General features: G+C 35.6%; 1 protein-coding gene across 8 annotated transcripts in view; it reads right to left on the reverse strand.

Moving 5' to 3' along the window:
• Ccdc82 (coiled-coil domain containing 82) overlaps nt 1-25390 on the reverse strand; it is a 37803-nt gene that overhangs the window by 9287 nt on the left and 3126 nt on the right. For 7 of the 8 annotated variants that reach the window (XM_052189134.1, XM_052189133.1, XM_052189136.1 and 4 more), the window contains 5 exons: nt 22040-22764; nt 21424-21616; nt 12610-12702; nt 7358-7482; nt 4393-4563 (listed from right to left, as the gene is read on the reverse strand). In XM_052189134.1, the coding sequence (XP_052045094.1) occupies nt 4393-4563; nt 7358-7482; nt 12610-12702; nt 21424-21616; nt 22040-22750 (1293 nt within the window). In that variant the 5' untranslated portion in view covers nt 22751-22764. Of the gene's footprint in view, nt 1-4392; nt 4564-5458; nt 5590-7357; nt 7483-12609; nt 12703-21423; nt 21617-22039; nt 22765-25390 lie in introns of those variants that run through there. The other variant, XM_052189137.1, reaches the window with a different exon arrangement.

Below are 25390 nucleotides of genomic sequence, written 5' to 3' on the forward strand. Positions count from 1 at the left end.
ATATATATATATGATTTTCAGATTTCCTTTAGTGGTAGAATCTAAAGCATGTTATTTTAACTTGAATAAACATTTATACAAATCATCCCTTTATCTTTTCATATACAATTAGTCAACAGAACCTGTACATCACTATGCTTCCAGTATTGGGCTCATGGATAGAGGAATAGTGACCATTTACCTGTCTATATTAGGGAGCTTAGTGCCTTAGGAAAAAGATGAATGATTATAAAACTCTCAGGATGCTACCAAGTGAGCATTCAGGTTGCTACGAAGATGTCTCAGCAAGGAGGGAGAGTCATCTAAACCAACACAGACAGGAAAGTGATCAAGCCTCGCTGTTGTTGTTGTTGTTGTTGGTGGTGGTGGTGGTGGTGGTGGTGTGTGTAGGTGTGTGTGTGTGTGTGTGTGTGTGTGTGTGTGTGTGTGTTTGCATTAGTGCATGCGCCAGGTGCCTCTGGTTCCACTACTCCTTTTTTATTTGAGGCAGAATAATCTCATTAGCCTGGAGCTTCCTAACTAGGTGAAGCTTGCCAGGTTTGTTTGACTTAATTATTTGTTTTTATTCATTACTTGTGGATGCTGGAGGTTAAATTCCAGCCCTCATACTTTCCCTCTTCTACTGACTGAGCCACCACCCCAACCTCTGTCAGTGGTTCTTGTAGCCCAGAATCAAGTTATCTGAATTTGGGAATAAAGAGTGAAACTGCTTGGAAGGCATTAAGATGGAGACGCAGAAAAGCAAGAGATGATATACAGAGTATGGCATGCAGACATGTCCTATGTTTTAAATGCCCAGATTATGATAAATTTGCAAATATGAACAAGAACTAAAAGTGGAACACTTTTACACCAGTGTTAAGTGTTGGTAGTTGTTTACTGAACAATTTCCAAACAAAAAAGTAAAAAGGTTCTTTGTGTATATGCATATTACACGTGTGTATGCATGTGTTGTATATGAATTAGACATATTAACATTTTATTGTGTGCTTTGATTATACGTGGACATCTAAGACTCTATGATTCACATCTGTGAAATCAGTCAACCAGACCATTTCTCTGTCATGTTTTGATGATTATGTTTTATTATACAACTAAAATGGAAGTCAGCACCACTCTACTAATAAAATTAAATATATCTTAATTCATATTTTTCACACTTTATTGAAAATATACTAGAATCGGCTCCAAACATCACAACATGATCATATCATTAAAGAACCTGAGGACAAAAATGCCTTTTTAATTTAAGAATTGGTCTCTTTGCCCAAGTGCACACACAAGTTTAGTATAAGCTAAATCATTTTTAAAAGTCACCTATGCCACATTTTTAAGAAGCCACAATACAAAGGAATACAGAGATAATGATGATGTGTAGAAAAGTAACAGGGCAGGAGTACACTGTCCAAAAGGACTCTAAAGGTATAATGATGGCTGGGCAGTGGCTGGGTTTGATATATGCTTAGGTAAAACATTTGGACATTTCATCATGTCCTGTGACTTCTTCTGAATAGACATAAACAAACATTTATTCCCCTGAGATGGAGCACTCAGAAACAGCATAAAAAAACCACGTTACCTAAATCTAACACAGAAGGGTTTCCTGGAGCTACAGACAAGAGCCCAGATGAGTCAAAGGCAAGTACAAAACTGAACGCCTACCCAGCACGGGTGACGACTCACTCATAAGAACTGTTATCCTAACGTTCCCTGCACAACAGACAGTCGATCTAGCCTGTGCCCCATCACCCAACTACCCTTTCCTCCCACTCTGGCAACTGTTTCTGCTTCTATAGCTTTGGGAAGGGGTGTCATGAGTTTGATAGAAACTTGCTTTTTTCCTTCAAGTAGGGAATGTTTCTGTGGCCCAAGGCCTCTTATCCAACATAACACTGCTAAAACTAAACTACTCATTTTGTGAACTGACAAATCCATCTTCCGTCTAAACATATCCTTTCTTTCAAATAAGATAATCTCTGGCAAGTCAGGCAAAAGAAAATTATCAACAATTGGTATTGTACTGCCCTCTCAAAAAGAACCTAGTTAATCCCAGGCTTTCATTTTATATAACTATAGGCACAATCAAAAAGTAGAGACATTGCTTTCCAAATAACCCAAGGGCAATGTGTAGAGGTGTGGTCTCTTTAAGCCTCAGAATAGAAATACATCCATGTTTTATTTTCTGTGTAGGCATGGACACAGTGGTTCAATAGGATAGAAAATAACTTTAGTAAATGACTCCTTCTTTTTCTCCCCTCTATACCCCCACAAACAGACTGTCTTTACTGAAAGACTTGAACATAAAGGCAAGCTGGAGTTGCAGGTATGTGAAGTGCGAAGCACAGTCTGAGGAAATAGTTCTTTCTTCAAATAAAATTTAAGTGCTTGCAAAATTATTGGACAAATATGCATTGTTTAAATACTGGTGCTTAGATTGTAGGGAAGATAAATAGAACTCTGACTCATTTTAATGACTTGATACATTTGTCACTTTCAAAATAACTCCATCCTTTTAGAAACACTAATCAAGACTTAAAGAGGCATATACTGAATCCACACAGTGCTTTTTTTATATATAAAAAATGACTACAAAAATGTAAACTGAAGTCTGCAAATCATCACAGTTGATTGATTAGTGAGGCCCCAGGTATCATGACAGTGATGAACTCTGGTTATGTCTAATGGAAACCATTGAATTCTATGCCAAAACAACAACTACAACAGCAAAACGTGTCTTACTGGTTTCCTTAAATTGGTCCTGTGTTGTGTTTATTCGTAAGTTAATTAGAATAAAATAATTTTATTTTTAAAAATAAAATGTACTGAAGACAATTTATTTCACCTCACATCATTTCCAAACAGCCATAATAACTATTAGTAAGAAAATTATCTGAATGACACTATGTCCTGCCACTCATTCTTCTGTAGCAGACTCTCATGTCACTATTCTAATGTCTTAAATGGAGTGTTTCCACCATTTTGTACCCCACTCCTTACTAATGATGCTTCAGTGAATGTTGCGATCATGCCATTTGCTTTTTTGAGTTGATATTTATAGGGTAAAGTTATAGAGGCTATAGTGAGTCTAGCTGTGTAGTCACCTATATTTTATTAAAAATATACCAGACCCTTCTTCCTTCAGAAATCTTAGTTTTCATAAACTTCTAAACTCTGTTGGTCATACTGTCTTTTAACAATTGACTTAAAAATATGTTGGTAATTTATAAGATATGAATGTGAATATTAAGTAGCTTTACTTGTATGTTCTTAAGTTGAGAGTGAACATTTTCTTAAGTATTTAACTCCAACCCTAAGACTGAAATGTCTAAATGAGCTTTCCAATCTTTCTTATATTGCTTAGAGATATCTGGTCAACTGTTGCCCAATAGTGCTCATGAATCATAGTTTCCAATCAGCCATATTTCCTCCACTTTAATAATGGAAGATTTAGCAATAATTTTGGGTCTCTATCTCATCCAAAATATACATCCTACAAAGATATGCAGTGTCACTAGAGGAAGTTCTCTATGTATTTACAAAGGTACCCTTCTTACAAGGTAAGATTAAAAACCACAAGCAAATTCTATATTTTTTATAAATTCACATTATACTGACCCATTCTTATCTATTAACTATTTAAAAAAATTTGTTTTATTTCTTGTTTGTTTGAGCTGCAGTTTCTCTGTGTAGCCCTGACTGTCCTAGAACTAGCTCTGTAGAGCAGGAACCTTATGCCTGCTCCTTTCTGCCTCCTGAGTATTGGAATTAAAGGTGTGTACCACCATGCCTAACAATTACTTATTCTTGAAATTATTTTTCTATGCTCAAATTAACAGCATCTTAATCAGGTAAATAATAGCTCTAGACACTGACAAACCAGATATTGTCTAAATTGAAGTGCAATGCTCTCTGAATTCTCTCACTGTAGGATAAACAGGCATCCTCAATTATTTACCTATAAACTAATTTGAGTGCTACCTGATGCAAGGTTTTGACCTAGGTCATATTCTTCTTTGAACATCAAAGGCAGCCTTGTTCCTCTCTTGCTCAAGTAACTGTCCTTACCACACCCTTCCTATAATAAGACTTACAGAGATTAAGAATATGCGCTGATTTCATCTCACTGAATTAGAGGGTGAATATGCTATATCAGACGCATTTTTCACCTTCAAAAATTGTACTCTGGGGACTAGGGGTGTGTGTTTGCTTAGCAAGCTAAGACCCTCTATTTAATATCAGTGGCATACAAAAAAAAAGAAAAAAATCAAATATATCATATTTCCTTGTATTCTTTTCTTTGCAGTGTTTTCTCTATTTGTGAGAACTATGAGGAGGACAAGCTATGAAGTAATAATTTTCTAAGCAGCAAAGAGAGAAATTTGTAAAACATACCTGCTTGTCATCTAACATGAAGTCATCTCTTTCCATTGTCCTGTTGTTGTATAAGTTTCCCGAGAGATGCACTGAGAATTTACAGTGGCGATGCAGCCCGCAAGCCTGGCATCCACAGTCCTCGGGGCTCTTTGAATAGATGTTTACCTGAGAGTAGCTTTCAACCCGCTCCTGACAACAATTAAATATAGGAAGATTAAGTCAAATATAAATGTTTCCAAATTAGAACTCATTTTGGACAGCGTTGGAAAGAAATATAAGAACAAAACACATGTTATTTCTTACTTTAAGAAAGTATTTTTAAACTGAAAAAATTTATTAATCTTGACAATAAAATAAGTAAAGAAGAACAAGTAGTTTCAATTATCTCTTTACTTACAAATTACTACCAAGTAGTATTTCCAATAGGCATTAATTTCCTTTTTTTCCATAGTCTCATCTCTAATTAGTATCAATGAGTTATTAAGTAAAGTAGGAAAATGAGCAACAAAATATCAGGGTAAGTAAAAGAGGAGTTTCTATTTTTTTTAATTTTATTTTCTAAATTCTTTGTTTACATTTCAAATGCTTTCCCCTTTCCTGGTTCCCCGCTCCCCATATGTCCCATAAGTTAAGCTAGTTAAATTTTGAAAAAGTTACATTCATTCTTCAGGGTATGAGTTAAATTACATTTTCTTGAAAACATTCTGGAAATAACTTAATCCTCCTGTAGTGTCACCTGCTTTGTCATGTGAAAATAAGCACCTTGCAATTACTAATGTTCCATGTCCAGCACTTATGGACCATCTAGTGACTGATTATCAATGAGTGAAACATGTGAGAGGCCCTGGTCTGCATAAGCAAACTATGCTATTGTGAAGTCACTTATATACGAGTACTTGCACTTGTACTCAGCCTGTGCTAGTTACTACTGTTCCATTAGCAGTGTATTTTAATATCACACTTGAATGAACACACTGAATATATTGCTAGCATGGTTCCTAATCCATATTCACCCCCTAGAGCAGTCTGGATGGTATACTGGTCCTTTTCGTATTGTGTGATCAACAGCACTGGCCTGATTTACCTGTCACAGTCTTCAAACTTCACAGCATGTCACTAATAGGCTAAAATCCAGACTACTGCTCTTCCTTCCTGCTTCCGTGGTGTGTGCAGCACAGTGTGATGAAAGCTCAGACAGCTTGGTTTCCTGGATGACTACAGTAAGCAGAACATACTCCACTTGTAAGTGACATAGGGACTTTCCTGGGTCATATCAGCAATCTTTCTTCATGTTACTTTCTTCTTCAGTATGACCCAGTATACCCTAAGATCTTTCTGAATCACCTACCTCATAATTCTGTATACCTAGTTATTTCACTGTGGGTTTTCTAAATTCACTATAACCTACCCATATGGCCAAGCTTAAAATAACCCAAGAGTCTTAGACTCTATTAAATCCTGACCTGTGAAGTTACTAACTGTGGAACCTTACACGTTGAATACACTTTGTTCACTGTGAAACGAAGGAGTGAATAGTTCTTCTTTTTGGACTTATTAAATATATTTCACATGTAAAGTAAATCATTTATCATATGCTAAATGTTCTTTAAAATTGTAACATTTTTTCTCTGTTTTAAAGAAAATAATATAATTATTTTATGTATTTTACCTAAAGTAAACAAACACCTATTTCCCTTAAAAGTAGATAAATATTGTTTTACATCTGAGGAATAAATTGGGGATCCAGTAGTGTTGAAAATCTAGAAATAAAAAGATACATATGGTAGTTCTAAGTTCAAGCCATCTTTGAACTTGAAATCTTAGAGTTTGTAGTCTCTGACTGTCCCTCAAATTGAAGCATTTCCTATCATCAGGTTACTTCAGTTGAAGACTTCTTGATGAAACTCATTTTTCTGAAGTAAAGGAGTATGGAATTTAATTTAAGTACTAGGGGGATTTTTTAAGGAAATTGGATGTCTATTATCTACCATTTTTTTCTCTAACTAATCATTAGAAAATAAAATATCAAGATCGGGTGCCTTTAAATATCACATAGTTCATGTTCTGCCATTAGATACACTAAAATACAAATCTGGAGAATAAAATATAATCCAGTAATTCCAATTTTAAAAAGTTAAAATCCCCAAACTTCTAGAAATATAAAATGTTAAGTTACAGAATGATATAAGGCAGTTTCCATACTGAAATTAAGCATCCTAAGAGGGACCTGAATTGATGGCTCATGGGTAAAATTGTTGTCACATAAGTTGACATGATGACCTAAGTTTGATTCCAGGAACCTACAGGAACCTACAGGAAGATTAAAAAACCAGCTCCTAAAAGTTTCCCCTGCCTGCCCACAATGGACTGTAGCCTAGACAGGTCCCCATTCACACACACATCATACACTTTCACACACCCTTCAAACATACAAACACAGTAAATATTTAAAAAACAGTACAAGGAATAACAGGCATCTTACAAGAAGCAGCCCCATGGGACACACTAATTTGAGAGATACTGCTGTTTAAATCCCCACTTTGAAAACCTCAAGTATAAATAAAGAATATATCTGATAAAAAAGTAACTAAATAAATAAATGAAAACTTAAAAAAAAGAAAACCTGAAGTATAAATTCATGAATTAGTGCTCAGAAAAGTGCTCCAATACAGAGCCAGTTCAAGTTAAACAGTTTTTTCAAACTTCTTCGACTATGTGACTTTCTTCTCTAAAGAACCATCTTATAAGACAATAGGCTAAGCCCTAGAGATGTTCTGAAATTATTTCAAACCATTTAATTATTGAAGACATTAGTGTGGATACTTAAAATAATTAAAGTCTTTAGGAAAGATTAAAATGTTATTATTCAACAAAGCAGAAGGCCTACACTGCAGAAAATGATTTCATCTGCGTAGATATTGGAATCTTGAGAGGGCCACTGTCCCCATGCTTGTACCTCTGGTATAAAAGCCAAATTATATACCTTATATTGCTCTTTCCATCGACTTCTAGGGACTAAACTCTCTAGACGGGGTTGAATAAAACGATCATCCAAATAATGAAGAGATGTCAACATATCTTGTGCATAGGATTTCTTCCTGGTGCCTTCTGTGAGCAGATAAACAACAACAACAACAACAACACCAAAAAAAAAAAAACCAAAACAAAACAGGATACTTGAAATACTGGATCAACTGAACACTATGTATGTGTTTGAGTTTTAGAAAGATGGATAGATAGTTAAAACTATTTTAAATTAGAAAATACGTAATAAAAGCTTTATTTCATGGAAATGCAGGGGCAGAGAACAGGGCAGAGTTTCCGTCATTTTTCCATAATCCTTAGACTTTCTCACTATCAGTTATATATATATATATATATATATATATATATATATATATATCACAAGGAACCACATGAAAAAGCTTGCACAGAACATTTGACTCTTCTTTTAAAACCAATTTTCACGACCACTGAATTATTGATCACATTTTAAGGAGCTCTGCATCTGGTTCCATCCATGGATCCACCCATGGATCTTGCCAGCACAATGAAAACATTTTTTTTTGCCTTGTCTTTCCCCTTATTTCCTCATAGTACACCACATTTTACTTTTGCTTTCCTAATTTGATTAGTATTTTGCTCTCAATTTATACATATTTGTCATAGCCTGTGATGCTATTCTTTCTGCTCTCTTCAGAAATTTCCATGTGAATTTAGTTAATAATGTTCTCATGTTTTAATAAGTCGCTATAAGTATAAAGCCTAGATGATGAATTAAGAGGCCCTTTTCCAACTATCTACTTCTTTGCTGTCTTCTTCCTGCACTGCTGACTCACTGCATTATATATGTTGGTCTTCCTAGTTATTCTTAAATCTCTTAACTCTTACTATGGCCCTAAGCATACAACAGATATAGATTATTACTGTCCTGGTTGGGTTTTGTCAACCTGACACATACCATGTGTCAATAATGGTGGGCTATATAAGAAAGCAGACTTAGCAAACAATGGAAAGTAAGCCAGTAAGCAGCACTCATCTATGACCTCTGTTTGAATTCTTGTCTCAAGGTTCTTGCCTTGAGTTCCTGCCTTGGCTTCTTTCAGTGGACTATGACCCAGTATATTCAAGTCAGTAAATACTTCCCCCCCCCCAGTTGACTTTGGTTAGTAATTTATTGTAGTATTTTGAATCAGACTAACACAGAAATTGGCAGCATTGGAAGAATATTTCTGTGATAGAACTGACCATGTTGTTTTGGAAGGATTATGGAGATGTTTGAAACTTTGGTCTGGATAAGAGCTTAATGGGCTGTTCTGTGGGATCCTGAAAGATAAGAATGCTGAGGGTAATAAAGACAATGGGGGCCTGATTTGTGAAGTTTTAGTGTAAGTATAGATTCTATTGGGGCTATTTGAATAGTGCTTTGGATTAAGAATCTGTGGTGCTGGTCAGCTGGGGCTGAAGAATCAGCTGTAAAAAGGAGACTAGCAGCACTGTGGTACAAACTTCTGGGACATATTTCTTCAGGCTCAGAACATAGAAGATGTGGTCCAAAGAGGACCAAGGGTGTACCCAGTACAGGTAACCAAGCTGATAATGAGCAGGAGTCACAGAAGCAATGCTAGTTTTGAAGGCATGAAGGAGTAATAGAGGGAAGCTGAGGCTTAGCACCATGTGGCCCTGGAAAGAGTTCTTGAAGACAGCCAAGGAAAGGCTATTGGCAAAGATACAGACCCATCACTGCAGAGTCTCCAGCATACTGGTGAAGCCAGTACCATGGGATGAGCACCAAAGAGAGGAATAGAGTCAGTCTGAGCATAGGAGACAAGCTGCATGTACGGAGATAACAGCCAGAGAATAAGAGCTGTTCGACCCCGTTGGAGCCCAGAAGATCATGAGTCCCCAGAGTCTGACACTGAACTTAAACTGGGTGACCTTGGTTCTGCTTTTATTTGGTTGTGAATATGCTCTGGTTCTCTCTTGGAGAAAGAAAATATTTGACTTGTTTTTTTTATTTTGATTTTATAGGAGCCCACAGCTTAGAGACTTTGAAGTTTTTAGAGAGGTTTTGAATTTTGACAGAGACAAACATTGTCTTTCATTCGAGAACATAAAGTATTGAGGCAGGTAACAAACCTGCTGCAGGGATTTATTTATTAATTAGCAATGTAATTCAACATATGGTGTAATAGTAATGTACTGGTGTCAAATTGATAAGGGGTCAATTGTCCTGGTTGGTGTTTGTCAACCTGACACAAAATTAGACATATGTAGGGAGAAAGAAACTCAACTGAGAAAACACTTTCATCATACTGCCTATATAGGTCCATTTCAAAGGGCATTTTCTTGACTAATGATGAAAGTGGGAAGGCCTAGCTCATTGTGGGTAGTGCTGCCCCTGGGCAGGTAGTCCTGTGTTGTATAAGAGAGCAGGCTAAACAACCTAGTAAGCAGCACTTTTCTATATTCTTTATTTTGGTTCATGCCTCCAAGTTCCTGCTTTGGTTTCCCTCAATAAGCTGTGACCCTGTATATATAAACCAAATAAACATTTATTTCCTGTATTGCTTTTAGTCAGTATTTTTATCACAGAAATTTAAAGCGAATTAATACATTTACCTTACTCATTGTTTCTGTTTAAAAGCTACTTCTTCATTACATTCTTTGACCAATCTATCCAGTCTTCATATACTTATATTTGTACAAATGTTATAATATATTACAGTTTATCTATCTATCTGTTCTGGCTAGATGACAACTTGACACAAGTTAGAGTTATCTAGGAAGAGAGACTCTCACTTGAGAAGATTACTCTATAAGACTTGCCTAGGCAAGTATGTAGTACAATTTCTTAAATAGTGATTGATTTAGGAGGGACCAGCCCATTGTGGGTGGGGCAACCCCTAGACAGGTGGCATCATCCTGGTCCTGGTGTGTATAAGAAAGCAGATTGAGGAGCTGAAGATGTGGCTCAGCACTGACTGCTCTTCCGAAGGGCTTGAGTTCAAATCCCAGCAACCATATGTTGGATCAAAACCATCTGTAACGAGTTCTGACTCCCTCTTCTGGAGTGTCTGAAGACAGTTACATTGTACTTACATATACATATACATATACATATACATATACATATACATATACATATACATATACATTAAGCAGATTGTGCAAGCCAAGTATAAGCCAGTACTCAAACTCAAGACAAACCACTCTTAAATCTTGCCCATTATTCCTTCTGAAATACTCTATAAATGCATTCACTTAGTTTGCTAATAATATTTGAGATATATTGATGATAAGTATATGATACTCTCTATGGCTTTGCTTCAGTTCTTGCACTCTGGTTTCTGCACTAACTTTTCTTAGTGAAGGAGTGTCATTCTGAGAGTTATAAACTGAAAAAAACTCTTTCCTATTTAAGTAGCTTTTGGTGATGGTGCTTTATATGAACAATAGAAACCCTACCTAAGACTGTCTGTCTATCTGTCTATGTATGTATGTATGTATGCCTGTACATAAGTACGTATGTACATATATATGTATGTATATATGTATCTATCTATCTGACATCTATTTAATAGACATTAGCTTCTCTTATTGTTCAACTCTGTACTCTTTATTTCTATAAGAGGTACAATCTAGTTTTAATTCACATATTATGCTATCTACTTGTTTATTCAGTGTTTGTTGATTAATTCCAAGCCACAAAAGGTAGGAATCTAATATCTTGAAGTCATTACCAATCCTAAAATAATGCCTGGATCATAGATGGCATTCAAAAAACATTTTTTCTATAACACGAATAAAATCTTACTTAAGTACTCATAGGTATTCAGCACAACATACATAGAATATAAAATGTCAGATTCTGTGCTGGAGACACATGTATGTTTAAAGTTTAATTTCTTATACTCTGTTAAGGTAAGAACGTAGAGGTCCATTATTGACAGAACAGAAACATTCACATGTATGTGTACAACCAAACTCAGGATGAGACTGGCATGAGTAAGGCAATGAAAAGTATTCATGGCTTTCACAACAAAAAGATTCTGAACACTTACCTAGACTATCTGCAATTAAAAAAGAATTGCATTCTGATGGAGAACACAATGGACCAAGGCACAAAAGCAGAAAATAGCATGTGCCTGTTGGTTGGGTGGGAAAACAGGGGGAGGGAAGGGGGCTGATGGAACTTTCAGGGAGTGGGGATCTAGAAAAGGGGAAATCATTTCAAATGTAAATAAAAAATTTATTGAATAAAAAAAAATTTTAAAAAAATGGAGTACAGAACTAAACAAAGAATCTCAACTGAGGAAACTCGAATGGATGAGAAGCACCTAAAGAAATGTTCAACATCCTTAGTCATCAGGGAAATGTGAATCAAAACAACCCTGAGACTCTACCTTACATCAGTCAGAATGGCTAAGATAAAAAAAGTCAGTTGATAGCAGATGTTGGTGAGGATGTAGAGAAAGAGGAAGATTCCTCGATTGCCAGTGGGATTGCAAGCTGGTACAGCCACTCTGGAAATCAGTATGGCGGTTCCTCAGAATCAATATTTTGCAAGGAGAATAGTTTAGTTGTGCCCTTCTTATTTTACTCTCTTCTTACAGATTTAGTTTAAAATTCAAGTATCTGCTGGTCATCTTCCACAGTGGCAAGAGCTAGGATAGAATGATCTTTAAACTCACACCTAGAAGTTAAGCACAGAAAGTCATCTTACCTCATCCTTTGGCAAAGCCAAACTTAGAATCTACCATCTTGCACCTGAGCTCTGTGCTACCATTGCCATCACTTCTAAGGATGGCTTTTAGTTTCTTTGAGCTGAAAACCATCTTCGTGGGTGATGTAATCATCTTGTGGGGAGGCGGGTTTTAGGGATCTTCTACATTTTCCTGGCCACTTTAAAGTTCAAAATCTTAGAAGAACTGATGACATGATTGCTGAGGTACCCTTATGTTTTAGGGGTGTATGTTTTATATTCTCAAATTTACTGTAGACACTTTGGGAGCAATGAATTATCTTATACTTATCATCAATATATCTCAAGTATTATTAGCAAACTAAGTGAATGCACTTACAGAGTATTTCAGAAGGAATAATGGGCAAGATTTAAGAGTGGTTTGTCTTGGGTTTGCTTCATCTAGTTTCGAAAGCTATTTAGGAAAATTTATAAAAAAAAATCACCACCACCACCACCAAAAAAGTGTTTCAGTGATACTATTAACTTACCATACAAAGTTTTCAGAAATTTTCCATCAAAAGCATTGATCAGAAGAGCCTTCACAACTCTTTCGAAGTGAGTATAATGGTCACTAAAAGAATCTAAAATTAATTTAAAGCAATTATTAGGACATAGCAGATAGCACTATACTGTGACTACAACAGGTCCCTGCTAAGAAATTGGTACAAGTATCACAAAGTTCCCTCATCCTGAATCTAAAATTCAGGTCCCAGACTTACTAAGGAAAATTTCTTCAAAGAATACAGAGAGATACACTGTGAAAAATCAAAATAATCCATGTCCACTTGAAATTAATTATCAACTACAGTGAATGAAAAAGGCAAGAGAGCCTCCCAAGTAGACTGTTTAATATGCTTTAGTCTATAATATGCTACATATGACATGGTCCAGGAAACTGCTACTCACAGAAACCTCAATGGGCATGACAACTCCATTCTCCTTTACACTGTCACAGATGTAGGATTTTCCACAATGCTTTAAGGATCTGTGCCTTCTCCTTTTCACGCTATGCATATAATACCATTATATTCTCTGTATCCCACCCTCAGACATGAGGTCATTATGGTGACAGACCAGGCAGTGCTGTTGTTCCTGTTATTCTGGGGCCAGACTTTCCTATGTGCCATGGAAATGTTCTCTAGAAAATCCTTCCTCTCATGATTCAAATGGTCATCAAAGACCCTGCTGAAGGTACCTGTGAACTATGTCTGGAAATGTGGAAGATGTTTAGCTAGGGCCTGTAGAAAAATGTAGGATATCATGAATGGATTGGGGTTTTACTTCCAGCTGACAAAATGGATTGAATACAGACAGGTTGTTGTACTTTTCTTTGCTAAAAGGACTATGTAAGGTTTTGAGGCCTCCAGGGAAATGTCAAGTGTACTCCTTGCATGGATGTGCTAAAGTGCTTTGTTCTGTGTCTTAGACTTTAGAGGGCTTATCGCTATTGAAAATTCCAAGAGGAAGACTGTACTGTACATACATACACACACATACACACACAACACACACACACACACACACACACACATACACACATACACAGACACACAATGGAAAGTAAAATACAGTAATATTTCAAAAGAATTTCCTTCTGACTAGACTTTTATCAAATGTTGATATAGTAAAGAACTGGTAAATAATTTTGAGTTAAATTCTATCTAACTCTTCAAATTATATTAAGCAAAAGCTCTTCTGGGGATTATTAACAGGCATGTTGGGATAACGTTTAATTTACCCACTTTGGGACTATGTTTAATCATCAGGCAGATGAAATGGAGCCTCCCCCCCCCCACCCCCCCAGGACATGCTAGTCTTAAAAGCTCTAATGGCCAGTGTTACTATTGGCCATGAAATTTTAAGAGCTGCAGTAACATTTCAAAGGCTCTGGAAGTTCTTCAGGGATAAGAGGAAAGGCAAGGCAGAGGTCCACACCTCTTGTGTGTTTTCTTTCCTAAACACACTATCTTTCTCCTAGTGGTGCTCATAAAAATCTCCATAGAAAGAAGATTCTGGTTTCACTGTATTTGAGTGAATGGGTAGGCAGTGCTAGAATAATGTTCTGGTATTTCCAACTGAAAAAATAACAAAGCTGAGGAAGTAAATACCAGGCGTCACACAAAACACTTACGTGCATTGCCTTATTTCTAAAGGGCTAACTGAAGAGATGCTTCCCATAATTTATTTTTAGCTGGGGAAACTGAAAGATGATGGATGTTTTCCTAGGTTCTTATAGCTAAGTGTTGTAGGAGGAGTCTCAGGCTGTCTCCTCCAGTCTTTGAGTTCATGTTCCCTGCATAGGTGATAGATTTGTTATTAGTTTTCAGATACGGAATTGAATTGAGAATTGGTTAATATAAAACTCTAATCTCTCAACTATTAGGACAAATGAAAGTGCTCACTGATAAAGATCCTTAAGATCACAAATAAACAGAAAAGAGATAGAACTAGGCTAGGAGCTTGGGATTCTTTGAGGACTAGTTCTAATGCCTATATTGAATGAATGTCTATGGAATAGTCTTGGAGATTTAGTCAGTCACTCCCCCTCTGTTCATCTCTTGTTGTTCGGCAAAACAGGTTTGCACTCATGGTCTCCTGCATGCTATTCATGTACTCTATTATAGACCATGACTCCAGTCCTTCATGATCATTTCAATCTGGAAAAGGATGGGAATGTCAAATTTGTTATTATGCACGACTTTACTTTTCTCAGGTAGCAACTAATTCCCCCATGTTCCATCTGATGTCTAAGGAGGTTGTTGATTTTCCTGCATCCCGTAACCCACATATGCTAAGATTCTGTGTCAGCACCATGCGTCCTTCCTACTGGATGTTCTCTATCTGGATGTTCTCTATCTGGATGTTCTCCTCATGTCAGCTCTGCCCTATTTTACTTATTACAACTAAATGATAACCTTTTTCATCTCAGAGTGAAAAATCCTTTCAATTACTATTTTTTCAAAGTTTACTTTATTCTCATGTACTTGTTATTCAAAGTGAACTTCAGAACTGTTTTGTAAAGTTGAACCAAAAACTAATTTTAGAAGAAAGACTTCTTGAAGTATGTATATTACTTTCAGATCATCCGCATCTCTACACTTAGGTTGTTTTTCTTATTTCACAGTCTGTTTTTCTATTTATAAAGCCAGCCATGTTTTTAAATTTGGGCTTAGGAATTATATTTTGTTATCAGTATCAGAGGAATTTTCCTTAATTATATCATTTAAGTATTTACTTCTAGTGTAAAAGGAGATAACTGAGATTTGTATATTCATTATTATTTTGGGCACTTTTCTGAGATCTTTTACTAATTTTAAAATAGTTTCTTTTGGATATCTGGGGAGGATGAGTCTCCTAGAATACCATAGAGCTGGGGATGGGTACTGTTAGCCTGTTCTGATGTCATTATTTCTGCTATCTCTCCTAAACCTGGTCTCGCTAGCACTAAATTTATTTCAAGGAGCAAGAGGAAGTTTATTAATACTTCTCCAGGAAGAAGTGCATAGCTTCCTGACATGTTGGTTTATGGAGTGAAGGCACACACTTAGCATGAGGGGTAAAGGCAGAGTAGTAAAACTGTTTTTATAACAGTTTCCCTCTACCTATGCATGCACATGGGGAAGGAAGAATCTAGGTAGCAAACTGCAGCAAGAAATTCAACAGACAATGCTGGTCTTAAACTATTCATATTCTTTCCCTTATCTTCTGTATTACTGGCTAAGCTAGACACTTACTGATTGTGGCTATATGCACATGATGACATAAACATATGTCATCATCCCAGGTACAAATATCTTTTCAATACTAGCTCTCCTTTATCTACTTCACAATAAACTCATCCTAAGCAGAACTTTTTTTTTCCCAGCATGGATAACTAACTGGCTTAGTGTAGTTTAACATTGTTTTTGTTCTTTTCAAAAAACCACACTGCATGAATCAGAGGTGTCCCAGTGAAGGGTCAAAATGAAGGCACAGGGTCAGCTGTCCATCAGCCCACTCTAGTCCTATTTCCTCCAGTCACTGAATTGTTTTGCTACAGCAAAGGACATATTAAGTGTCTACTGCATTCAAAGGACACAACAATAACAGGAAGTGGGGAATAATGTGAAAACTTTAATACACATAGTCTGGGCTGGGAATTGAAATTAATCTCTCTCTCTCTCTCTTTCTTCTCTCTCTCTCTCTCTCTCTCTCTCTCTCTCTCTCTCTCTCTCACACACACACACACACACACACACACACACACACACACACACACACAACACACACACAGCCCAGTTAATCAGAGACCATTCATCTGTAGTTTTATTTGTTTCATTTTTACATCTTAGCACACTGCTCAAGAACATCTGAAGTAGGAAAACTTTCTGTCCTTTCCATTTATAGAGTGCCTCTAGTGTTTCATTATAAACAATGTTGGTTCTCAGTTGAAAATATGGTTATGTAAAGAAGAAATGTTCCTCTTGGCAATTTAAAAAACCTCCCCTTTAGAAAATATGCATATTGAATACAATCAAATGTTGTTTTCAGGCTCCTTTTTGTTGTACTGATAGAATTATATGAATAGGTGGCAACTAAGTTGGCTAATGCCTTGTTCTAAACTGCTAGCATTTTAATGATGCCATGCTTGTCTGTCTGAAATGTCTTTTCACCTCTACTACGTCATTTTGCCTGAACATATTTTAGCACAGTGTTAAAACGATAATGCAACATTTACTATCTACATAACAGTGGTTTTCTTGTTTCTTTTACCCATGTACAGTATTTCCAGCATGTGAACTATGCAGGTCTGATATATGATGGACAAAATGCCTGTCCTTTAACCTCTTTCCATAACTTTCATGAGAACTGAATATAAACAGACATTTATAAAGGTTGATGAGAAGAGATAAAGACTTGACTGTCATGTTTCCATCATGAATGAAGAAACTATTGGTTCTGACATGGAGTAAATGTCCCTCTCAGCCAAATGGCAGGAGGTGAAGAAATGACAAATGTCCTTTTGTGTTCCCTAGTCTTTACTGAATTGACAACCCACTCTCATTTTTGAGACAGAATCTCATTATATAGCCCTGGCTGTACTGGAACTTGCTATGTAGCCCAGGCTTGCCTTGAACTCAGAGATCTACCAGCCTCTGCCTACTAGTGCTGGGATTAAAGATGTGCACAACAATTGATGGCCAATTTTGATTTTCAACTGTGTGCTAAATGCAGAATTAGGAGCTTCAAATTGCACTTAGTATGAATTGTAGAAGTTAGCAGGATAAACCTGGAAATACCACTTCAAATATAATTTAACCCAAGTCACAGAGGGGTATTCACTGTTCATCATATAGACTATTGCGTAAATGAGAACAAAATCTTTTCAATGTATAAGATTAACTTATATATTTTAGCAACCTTTAGAATTTAATTCCTTGGCTAATCAAGCACTACTTAAATTTTATCAACCTCATTGGACATAAAATTGATAAATTAAAACTATTCATTTAATCATATACATAAACTATGTATACATAAATGTTTTAAACATAAAACATTTTTGTTTTATAAGCTCTAACATTTACAAAAACTCTAGTCATGATTAACATTTATCTCCGTCTATAAAATTCAGAATTTTTTGGATACTATGTTTTTTTAAAATTACTTACCCAACTACAATGTGCTCCTATAAAGTGTCATGAAGACTAATGCTCTAGGGATGGTAGTCCAAAACCTTGAATCTTTTGAGACTGAACATAGGATGATTACTACTGGTTTGCAACCAGGCTGGGCTACATAGTGAGCTCTAGGGCAGCCTAGGCCACACTGTAAAATCCTATCTTAAATGAATTAAAAAGAAATTAAAAAGAAAAAGATAAATGGATAGAAATACAACAAAGAGGAAAGACAGTTAACCATCTAGCCTTTTTTTTTTTCTTTCAGAAATCAGATACTTATTTCATTGGGCTTTTTTTATATGCCAAAAATATTCCTTTTCATGTCCTGTTATGATAAATGTATGAAATTATCTAACCACCCTGACAATAGTTGATCTACTACTTCAACTCTTTTACAATGTATCTTACTTAGTGTTGTACTTATTGAGCTCAAAATGTCTAAAAGATAATCACATAAACATACTTACCAAGTTGATGAAAATTTGGACTCAGGAGAAATCTTGCCTGAAGCTAAATATTAGGGATTTTTTGCCTATATACTAGGCTAAAGTAGTGGTAAACTATCCTAAGTACAAGCAAAATGAAGGGAGTTGATGAAGCCCTGGGATATACAAAAGATGAATGGCAAAATAGGAAAATATTAGTGCCATGATACAAAGGAAAGGCAGGGCAGAGTGGTAATAAAGAAGCTACAAAAGAGAAGCATTCAGGAAGTGATAGTGGCCCATAGCAGCAAAGCAACACTGGGTTAACATAATAAACAAAGAATATGTTTGTAAGCAGAGGTTATCCAGTAACAGCAGAGCATCGCTGTTTACTACTCTGTAATTGTACAGGAAACAGAAATAAAAAAAAAAGAATACAGTGGTTCATAGAACATGTCAACTCAAGAAAGGAAGAACAAGAATATTATTATCAGTTGAGGCAACACAGAACACACAAAATAAAACAGATTGCATGGAATGTGAAATACAAACCCTTGAGGTAGAAATATTTAATATTAAAAGTAAAGCCAGCACTCTCTGGAATTTATTCAAGTTAGATACAGTCTCATGTTCACAGAAAATCCTGAACACAAATGCTGATATTAATTTTATTTATAATTACCAAAACATGGAAAGAAGCAAGATGTTTTTCAATAGACAAGTGCATAAACTGTTGCAAATCCATACAATGTATTTTTACTTAGCAATGAAAATAAATGATCTATGGCATCTTGTTTAGCCATGGGGAAAAAACTCAAGATGCACAGTTGGGAGAAGAAACCAACGGGAAAATTTACATGCTTGTGGTGTTCTTAATAATTCTGTGACATTCTGGAAATATTAACAACTATGGTGACAATCCCAAATAAGTGGTTTCCTATGGTTCTAGGAAGAAAAGATGGGAATGTACGTTTACTACTTTATAAATTGCTGTAATTAAATACTTTATAAGAAGTAACCTTAGGAAGGAAGAATTTATTCTGGCTAATTGTTTCAGGGTATAGACCATGACTGCAGGAACAGTTTGCAGCTATGTAGGTAGAGGCATGGGGCTGCTTATATCACAGTGAAGGGAGAGTGAGGGGAGCAAGAGCCAGAAGCAGAGTTTGAGCTGTAACTCCTAAGACCTGCTCCCTAGAAACTTACTTCTTCCAGCTATGTCCAACTACCTCAAATTTCATAGCACCCCAAAGACAGTGCCACCACCACTGTTCAAATAGTAACATACACAAGTCTGCAGAGAACATACCATAAACCATAACAGATAAACATTTTAGGACACTGAAATTATTATGGTGGGTATGTGTCATCAGACAGTTGTCAAAATCCACAGAGGCACAAGAAAAAAAGAGGGCTCTAATGTGAATTATGAATAAGTTTAATGTATCAAGACAGTATCATCAATTGTATCATCATTTTTAACAAAGGTATCAACTAGTATAAGAGGTGAATGAGGACAGGTCTAATTTTCATTCGAAATTTCTCTAATTCCCAAACTGCCATTAAAATATAGTAAGCAGAAAGGAGCAGGTAAAGAAGGAATTAGAAGTAGTTTACACATACTGGCCTTGTGCTTACTTAATGCAGTTTTTATTAAGAATCTATAATGATAGCATGTCTCCTAATTGAGTATTCCTATGATGTAAATACCCAAGTGGGAAGTTAAAGATTAATTTGGAAATGTATCTCTTTCTTCCTTAATTTGCCAAGTTTCCTGAAGTAGGAATCATTTTTCAGTCTATTGTTTTCATTACAAGTTGTGGGATATAAGTCAAACTCATACTTAATTTTGTTATACAAAATGTTATATTTCTTAAAATAATTATTTAGGAGAAATCTATTCTTTAACATATCGACCTGCTTCTGTAAACTGTAAAACATCATGAACTTATGTACAAACTATATGGATCCAGTTGGTGATATGTATATTTAAATGTACCCCAACTTTTCAAATTTTTATTTTAATTTTATTAATCACACACACACTCTCATACACATACACATACACACACACACACACACACACACACACACACACACACACACACGGCAGGGAGAGAGGGAGGGAGAGAGGAGAGAGGGAGGGGGGAGGGAGGGAGGGAGGGAGAGAGAGAGAGAGAGAGAGAGAGAGAGAGAGAGAGAGAGAGAGAGAGAATTTTTTGTTTTTGGTAGGTTTCATTGTGTGAAGATTCAAAAATCCTGATAAAAACAGTAATTTTAGAGTAAGTATGCTGTCTAATGTCTATTTAGAGATAACAGCAAGATCCACACAGTTACCAATATTAAATTACTAAATTTTCTGATATTTTCACTGTGCAAATGTACAATTGATAAAAGAGCTGACCCTCACAAAAAGCAGAGCACTGGCACCAAACAACTAACAATGATGGCAGTCACCAGAGAGAGGCTCTGATGATAAAACTGTCCATTCGCTTAGGAATACCCTTCATGAAACAGTAAAACTTATCACTCTCATTAATTTTGAATATGCACGTCCTTTAGTACTCTGTAGGAAAAACTTATACTTCATACCAAAATAGAATGTTGGTTCAGAGGAAAATTCACTCATGCAACGGTTATAACTGGGGTAAAGGGCAGGAGAGTGATTCACAGTGCTTACTGCTCTTGCAGAGGACAGGGTCAGGTTCTAGTACCCACATCAGCAGGCTTACAACTGGCTTTAATTCCAGTTCCAGGGATTCCACTGCCCTCTTGCTTCTGCCAGCACTTGTATGCATGCATACAGCATGGATACGCTCACACAGGTATACATACATACATATACATTTAAAATATATCTCCAAAAGTATTTCAAAGTATGTAAAACAACGCCATTGTCCTTTTTTTGTGGAAAACAGTTATTGCCATAAAATGATACCATAAAATACAGTACGTTTTCCAATTAATAAATGTGTTTTAAACTGTATTTACAGTGGTAAATACTGACAGAGTTAGTCTGATGAAAATAAATGCTTGTTTGCTGGGGAGGGGTCAAGAGTATAAAAGGGAAATGGATTCCTGAAATCACTGGAATAAACTTCTACTGTCAAATTTAAAACACCCAAACATAAAATCCATAATTCCTAACCAAATGATTTAGAAGATATTATATAATGATTTGAACAAGGCAGAAACCTTGTCTTCATATTTAACTTACAAAGAGAATTCTGTTTTACTAATTTCAGCTGTGATATAGTCAGATTTTCTCCTTGCTGATTTTTATTCTCTTCATCGTCTTCCCCATCTTGCACTACAAAATCATCAATCATGTAATCATCTCCATTTTCATCATCCTCATCCTCATCTTCATCTTCATCATCAGTGCTGGAACAAGAATCCCTTTCAGAGTCCTAATTAAATGAGAAGAAATGCTCCAGTAAATATTGTGCCTTTAAAACAGCCAGCATGGCTTTAAAGTTAAATCTGAAAGCATAAAAAGGTACACATTTTACAGCTAACTACTGAACTTTTAAAACTGAGGAACTATACATTTTGGTTATGTTTGGTGAAATGTTTAAAATAAACATTAAGGGTATAAGCAATTAAGAATGGGAAAGACCATACAGAACAACAAATAGTGTTTTGATTTTTTTTAAAAGGAGAGTGGGGTTAACAATAAAATGTTATTAAATGCAATAGTACATTATGACATTTAGAAATGCTTAGTTTAAAACTCTAGTCTTATTGAAAATAGAGTCAATACTTTTAATGTTTATAGAACCTACTTTCAAATAAAAATTCAACAACAATAAAACAAGCAAAATCAAACACACCTCAAAATATCTACCACTACTGCATCTCTGTCTCTGGCGTGATCTTTCGGAGAGTTCCTGTAGCTTCTGGTGGTATTCTCGCTTTCGAGCAGCTGCTGATTTCTCAGGAGTTTCTTGCTGCATTTCCAATGAAGAACTTTCATCCTCTACCACCCTGCGTGGGTGTTTAGCACTTGTTTTTCTAACTAGGATATCACTGCCATCACTTTCATCACTGTCATACATCACAGAAGACAGCCTTTTTCTTTTTCCAGGCTTGATGTATTCATCCTCCATATCCTCCTCTAGGATTTGTCCAGTGTGTCTGTTGTGATGACCCTCTGCTTGACCTGGGTAAGCTTCATCATCTGATAAGACATTATGTTTGGTTTTCTTGATTTTTTCTTCATCTGATGAACTACTGCTGGTGTTAGGATATTTACTGCTGCTTCCCTGACTTTCGACTTTGATTAATTTAAGTTCTGTTTCCTTTTCTGGAAGTTCATTAATACCAGACTTCTTGCTAATATCAAGCTCTTCATCACTGTCAATACTTTCCCCACTATCATGCTCTTCATCGCTGTCAAGTTCCTCATTACTATCAAGCTCCTCATCACTATCAAACAACTGTGAGATACTTCTTTTAGTCCGACGCCAATCAACTCGAGATTTTTGCTCAGGTACTTGGGCTTTAGAGTTTTTTCGTGTTTCATGCCTTCTAACAGGTACCATTTTCACTTAAGCTTCTATAAAATAAAGTTATTAGGAACATAACAGTGACAACTGGATTATAGCAATGAATACAAGGTACACATTAATTTGGATTCATTAAATAAGGCAAAAATCACATAAGATACTGGAGTTAAAAACATCACAGAACAGTTAATATTAAAATAATTAACTGAACAACTATTACTTTTTCTTCATCTGTTCTTAATTATGTTGTGCTGAAAAGAATACAAAAAAAAAATCATGGTCTTACTCCTGGGCATATACCCAGAGGATTCCCCACCATATAATAAGGATACATTCTCTACTATGTTCATAGCAGCCCTATTTATAATTGCCAGATGCTGGAAAGAACCCAGGTATCCCTCAACAGAAGAGTGGATGCGAAAAATGTGGTATATCTACACAATGGAGTACTATTCAGCCATTAGAAACAATGAATTCATGAAATTCCTAGGCAAATGGATGGAGCTAGAGAACATCATACTAAGTGAGGTAACCCAGACTCAAAAGGTGAATCATGGTATGCACTCACTAATAAGTGGATATTAACCTAGAAAACTGGAAAACCCAAAACATAATCCACACATCAAATGAGGTACAAGAAGAAAGGAGGAGTGGCCCCTTGTTCTGGAAAGACTCAGTGAAGCAGTATTTGGCAAAACCAGAACGGGGAAGTGGGAAGGGGTGGGTGGGAGGACAGGGGAAGAGAAGGGGGCTTACGGGACTTTCGGGGAGTGGGGGGCTAGAAAAGGGGAAATCATTTGAAATGTAAATAAAAATTATATCGAATAAAAAAAAAGAAAAAAAATCATGATCTTGTATCCTTTAGAAAACTGAATTAACTCCAGCATGCAATCATAATTAAGAAAAGTTGAAGAAGTCAGTGTTAATAATAAAAATAAATGTGACAGAAATGTCAAGATATAGATTAGTAAGGCAATTAGTTCACCAAGATAATTTCAGACAAGTTAGTGGGGTGCATACAAAAACTCTGGTGCTGATAATGAATATGCTATACTTAGTTAATAAGTATCACTGAGGTATACTTAGTGAGGTATAGTCACTATGGACAGCTTTTGGCAGGAGCAAGGAGACAAGAACAGAAAATGATGAAATGACAAAGACATGGCTTGGAGGTGGCTTAGTGAGTAAACTGTTTGCCAGGAAAGCATGAGGATCTGGGTTCAGATGCCCATCACACACACACACAAGAAAACTGGTTGAGGCAGTGCACACAAAGCCCAGAAGTGGACAGCTCCTTGGCCTCTTAGTCCAACTGAAATGGCAAGTTCTAGGTTTAGTGAGAAGTGTTGTTTCAAAAAATAATGTCAAGAAACAATTAAGCTACTGCTCCATCTATCTCTGGCTTCTTCAAATACCTGCATTGGTGAGCAAACCCACATGTGTTGCATGTATGTGTTCAACACACAAATAAAAATCATCTGAAGATGATTCATCCTCAGGTAAAGAAGGACTTAATTTGGAACAGAGAAATAACATGAATTTAAAAGCTCAATCAAGTTACATGAACAAAGTTACAATTATTAATTGATATAAGAGATAATACAACGCTGAGAGAAAATCTGATAAGACTGTTGCTGCTATATTCCTTAGAGAAGTGGAAATGGAGTTATTCTACATTTAAAATGTATAGAATAATCCCACAAAAACTTACTAAAAATCCAATAATATAGTCAAATAAAAATGGTACATAAAGTTTTATGGCAAGGCAGAATATAGTATAAGGAAAAAGAAAAAGCTGTCAATTCATGCGTTTATAAAGTATTTTTCACTAAATTTATCACAAGCATGTATTAAACTACTGACAGGCAAAATACCTAGAAATTTAATAACACATATGTACTTTTATGGTTGCCAAGGAATAGAAGTAGAATCAGAAAATAATTTGACCTCATATTACACATGAAAATTATTATGACAATATTCTACAAAAGCCCATATTTCTTACCTTTATAATAATCTCAAAAATAAAACATTAGTAAAACCTTAAAACAAAAATAATTCAAGATTATCAAAATAATCATACTGCTCATGTTTTTTATTATAATTGTTAGCTTCAAATATCTACTTCATTTGTTTTACTTCTAAGGGATTGTTAGAAGCTTAGAGAAAGAGAACTGTTTATAAAATAAAGATTAACTGTCATTGAAAACATTAAAAGTTGTGTAACTAACTATGAGGTTAGTAGCAAAGCTACACAGCCAAAATAATTTTAAGCAATGTTGGCACTGCTGGACCAAGTTTATAGTGTTCCAAAATTACGACTTGGATGAAGAAAGAATGTATCAATCGTTTAATTGTACTAATCCTGGTATGGTTATAAGGTAGTATGTCTCCATATAATAGCAACTTCTCATATAAAATCAGAACAACAGAAATTATAAGATTATAGGCTAAAAATAATCTGTATAGCATAGGCTGAAATGTAAGTGTGATAATATCTGCTATAGGATATAATTAATGTAACAGTAAGTAACACATAACAATTAGTAAACCAAATGGCCTACTTGAATTATAGTTGGTTATAATCTATACAAGGGTTATATTAAAGCCAAAAAGATAAAAACAATAAAGCTAAATAATGAAAATTACCTTATAAACACCCCTAAATCTAACATT

Source organism: Apodemus sylvaticus, chromosome 7, assembly GCF_947179515.1.
Source record: "Apodemus sylvaticus chromosome 7, mApoSyl1.1, whole genome shotgun sequence".
NCBI classification, from domain to species: domain Eukaryota; kingdom Metazoa; phylum Chordata; class Mammalia; order Rodentia; family Muridae; genus Apodemus; species Apodemus sylvaticus.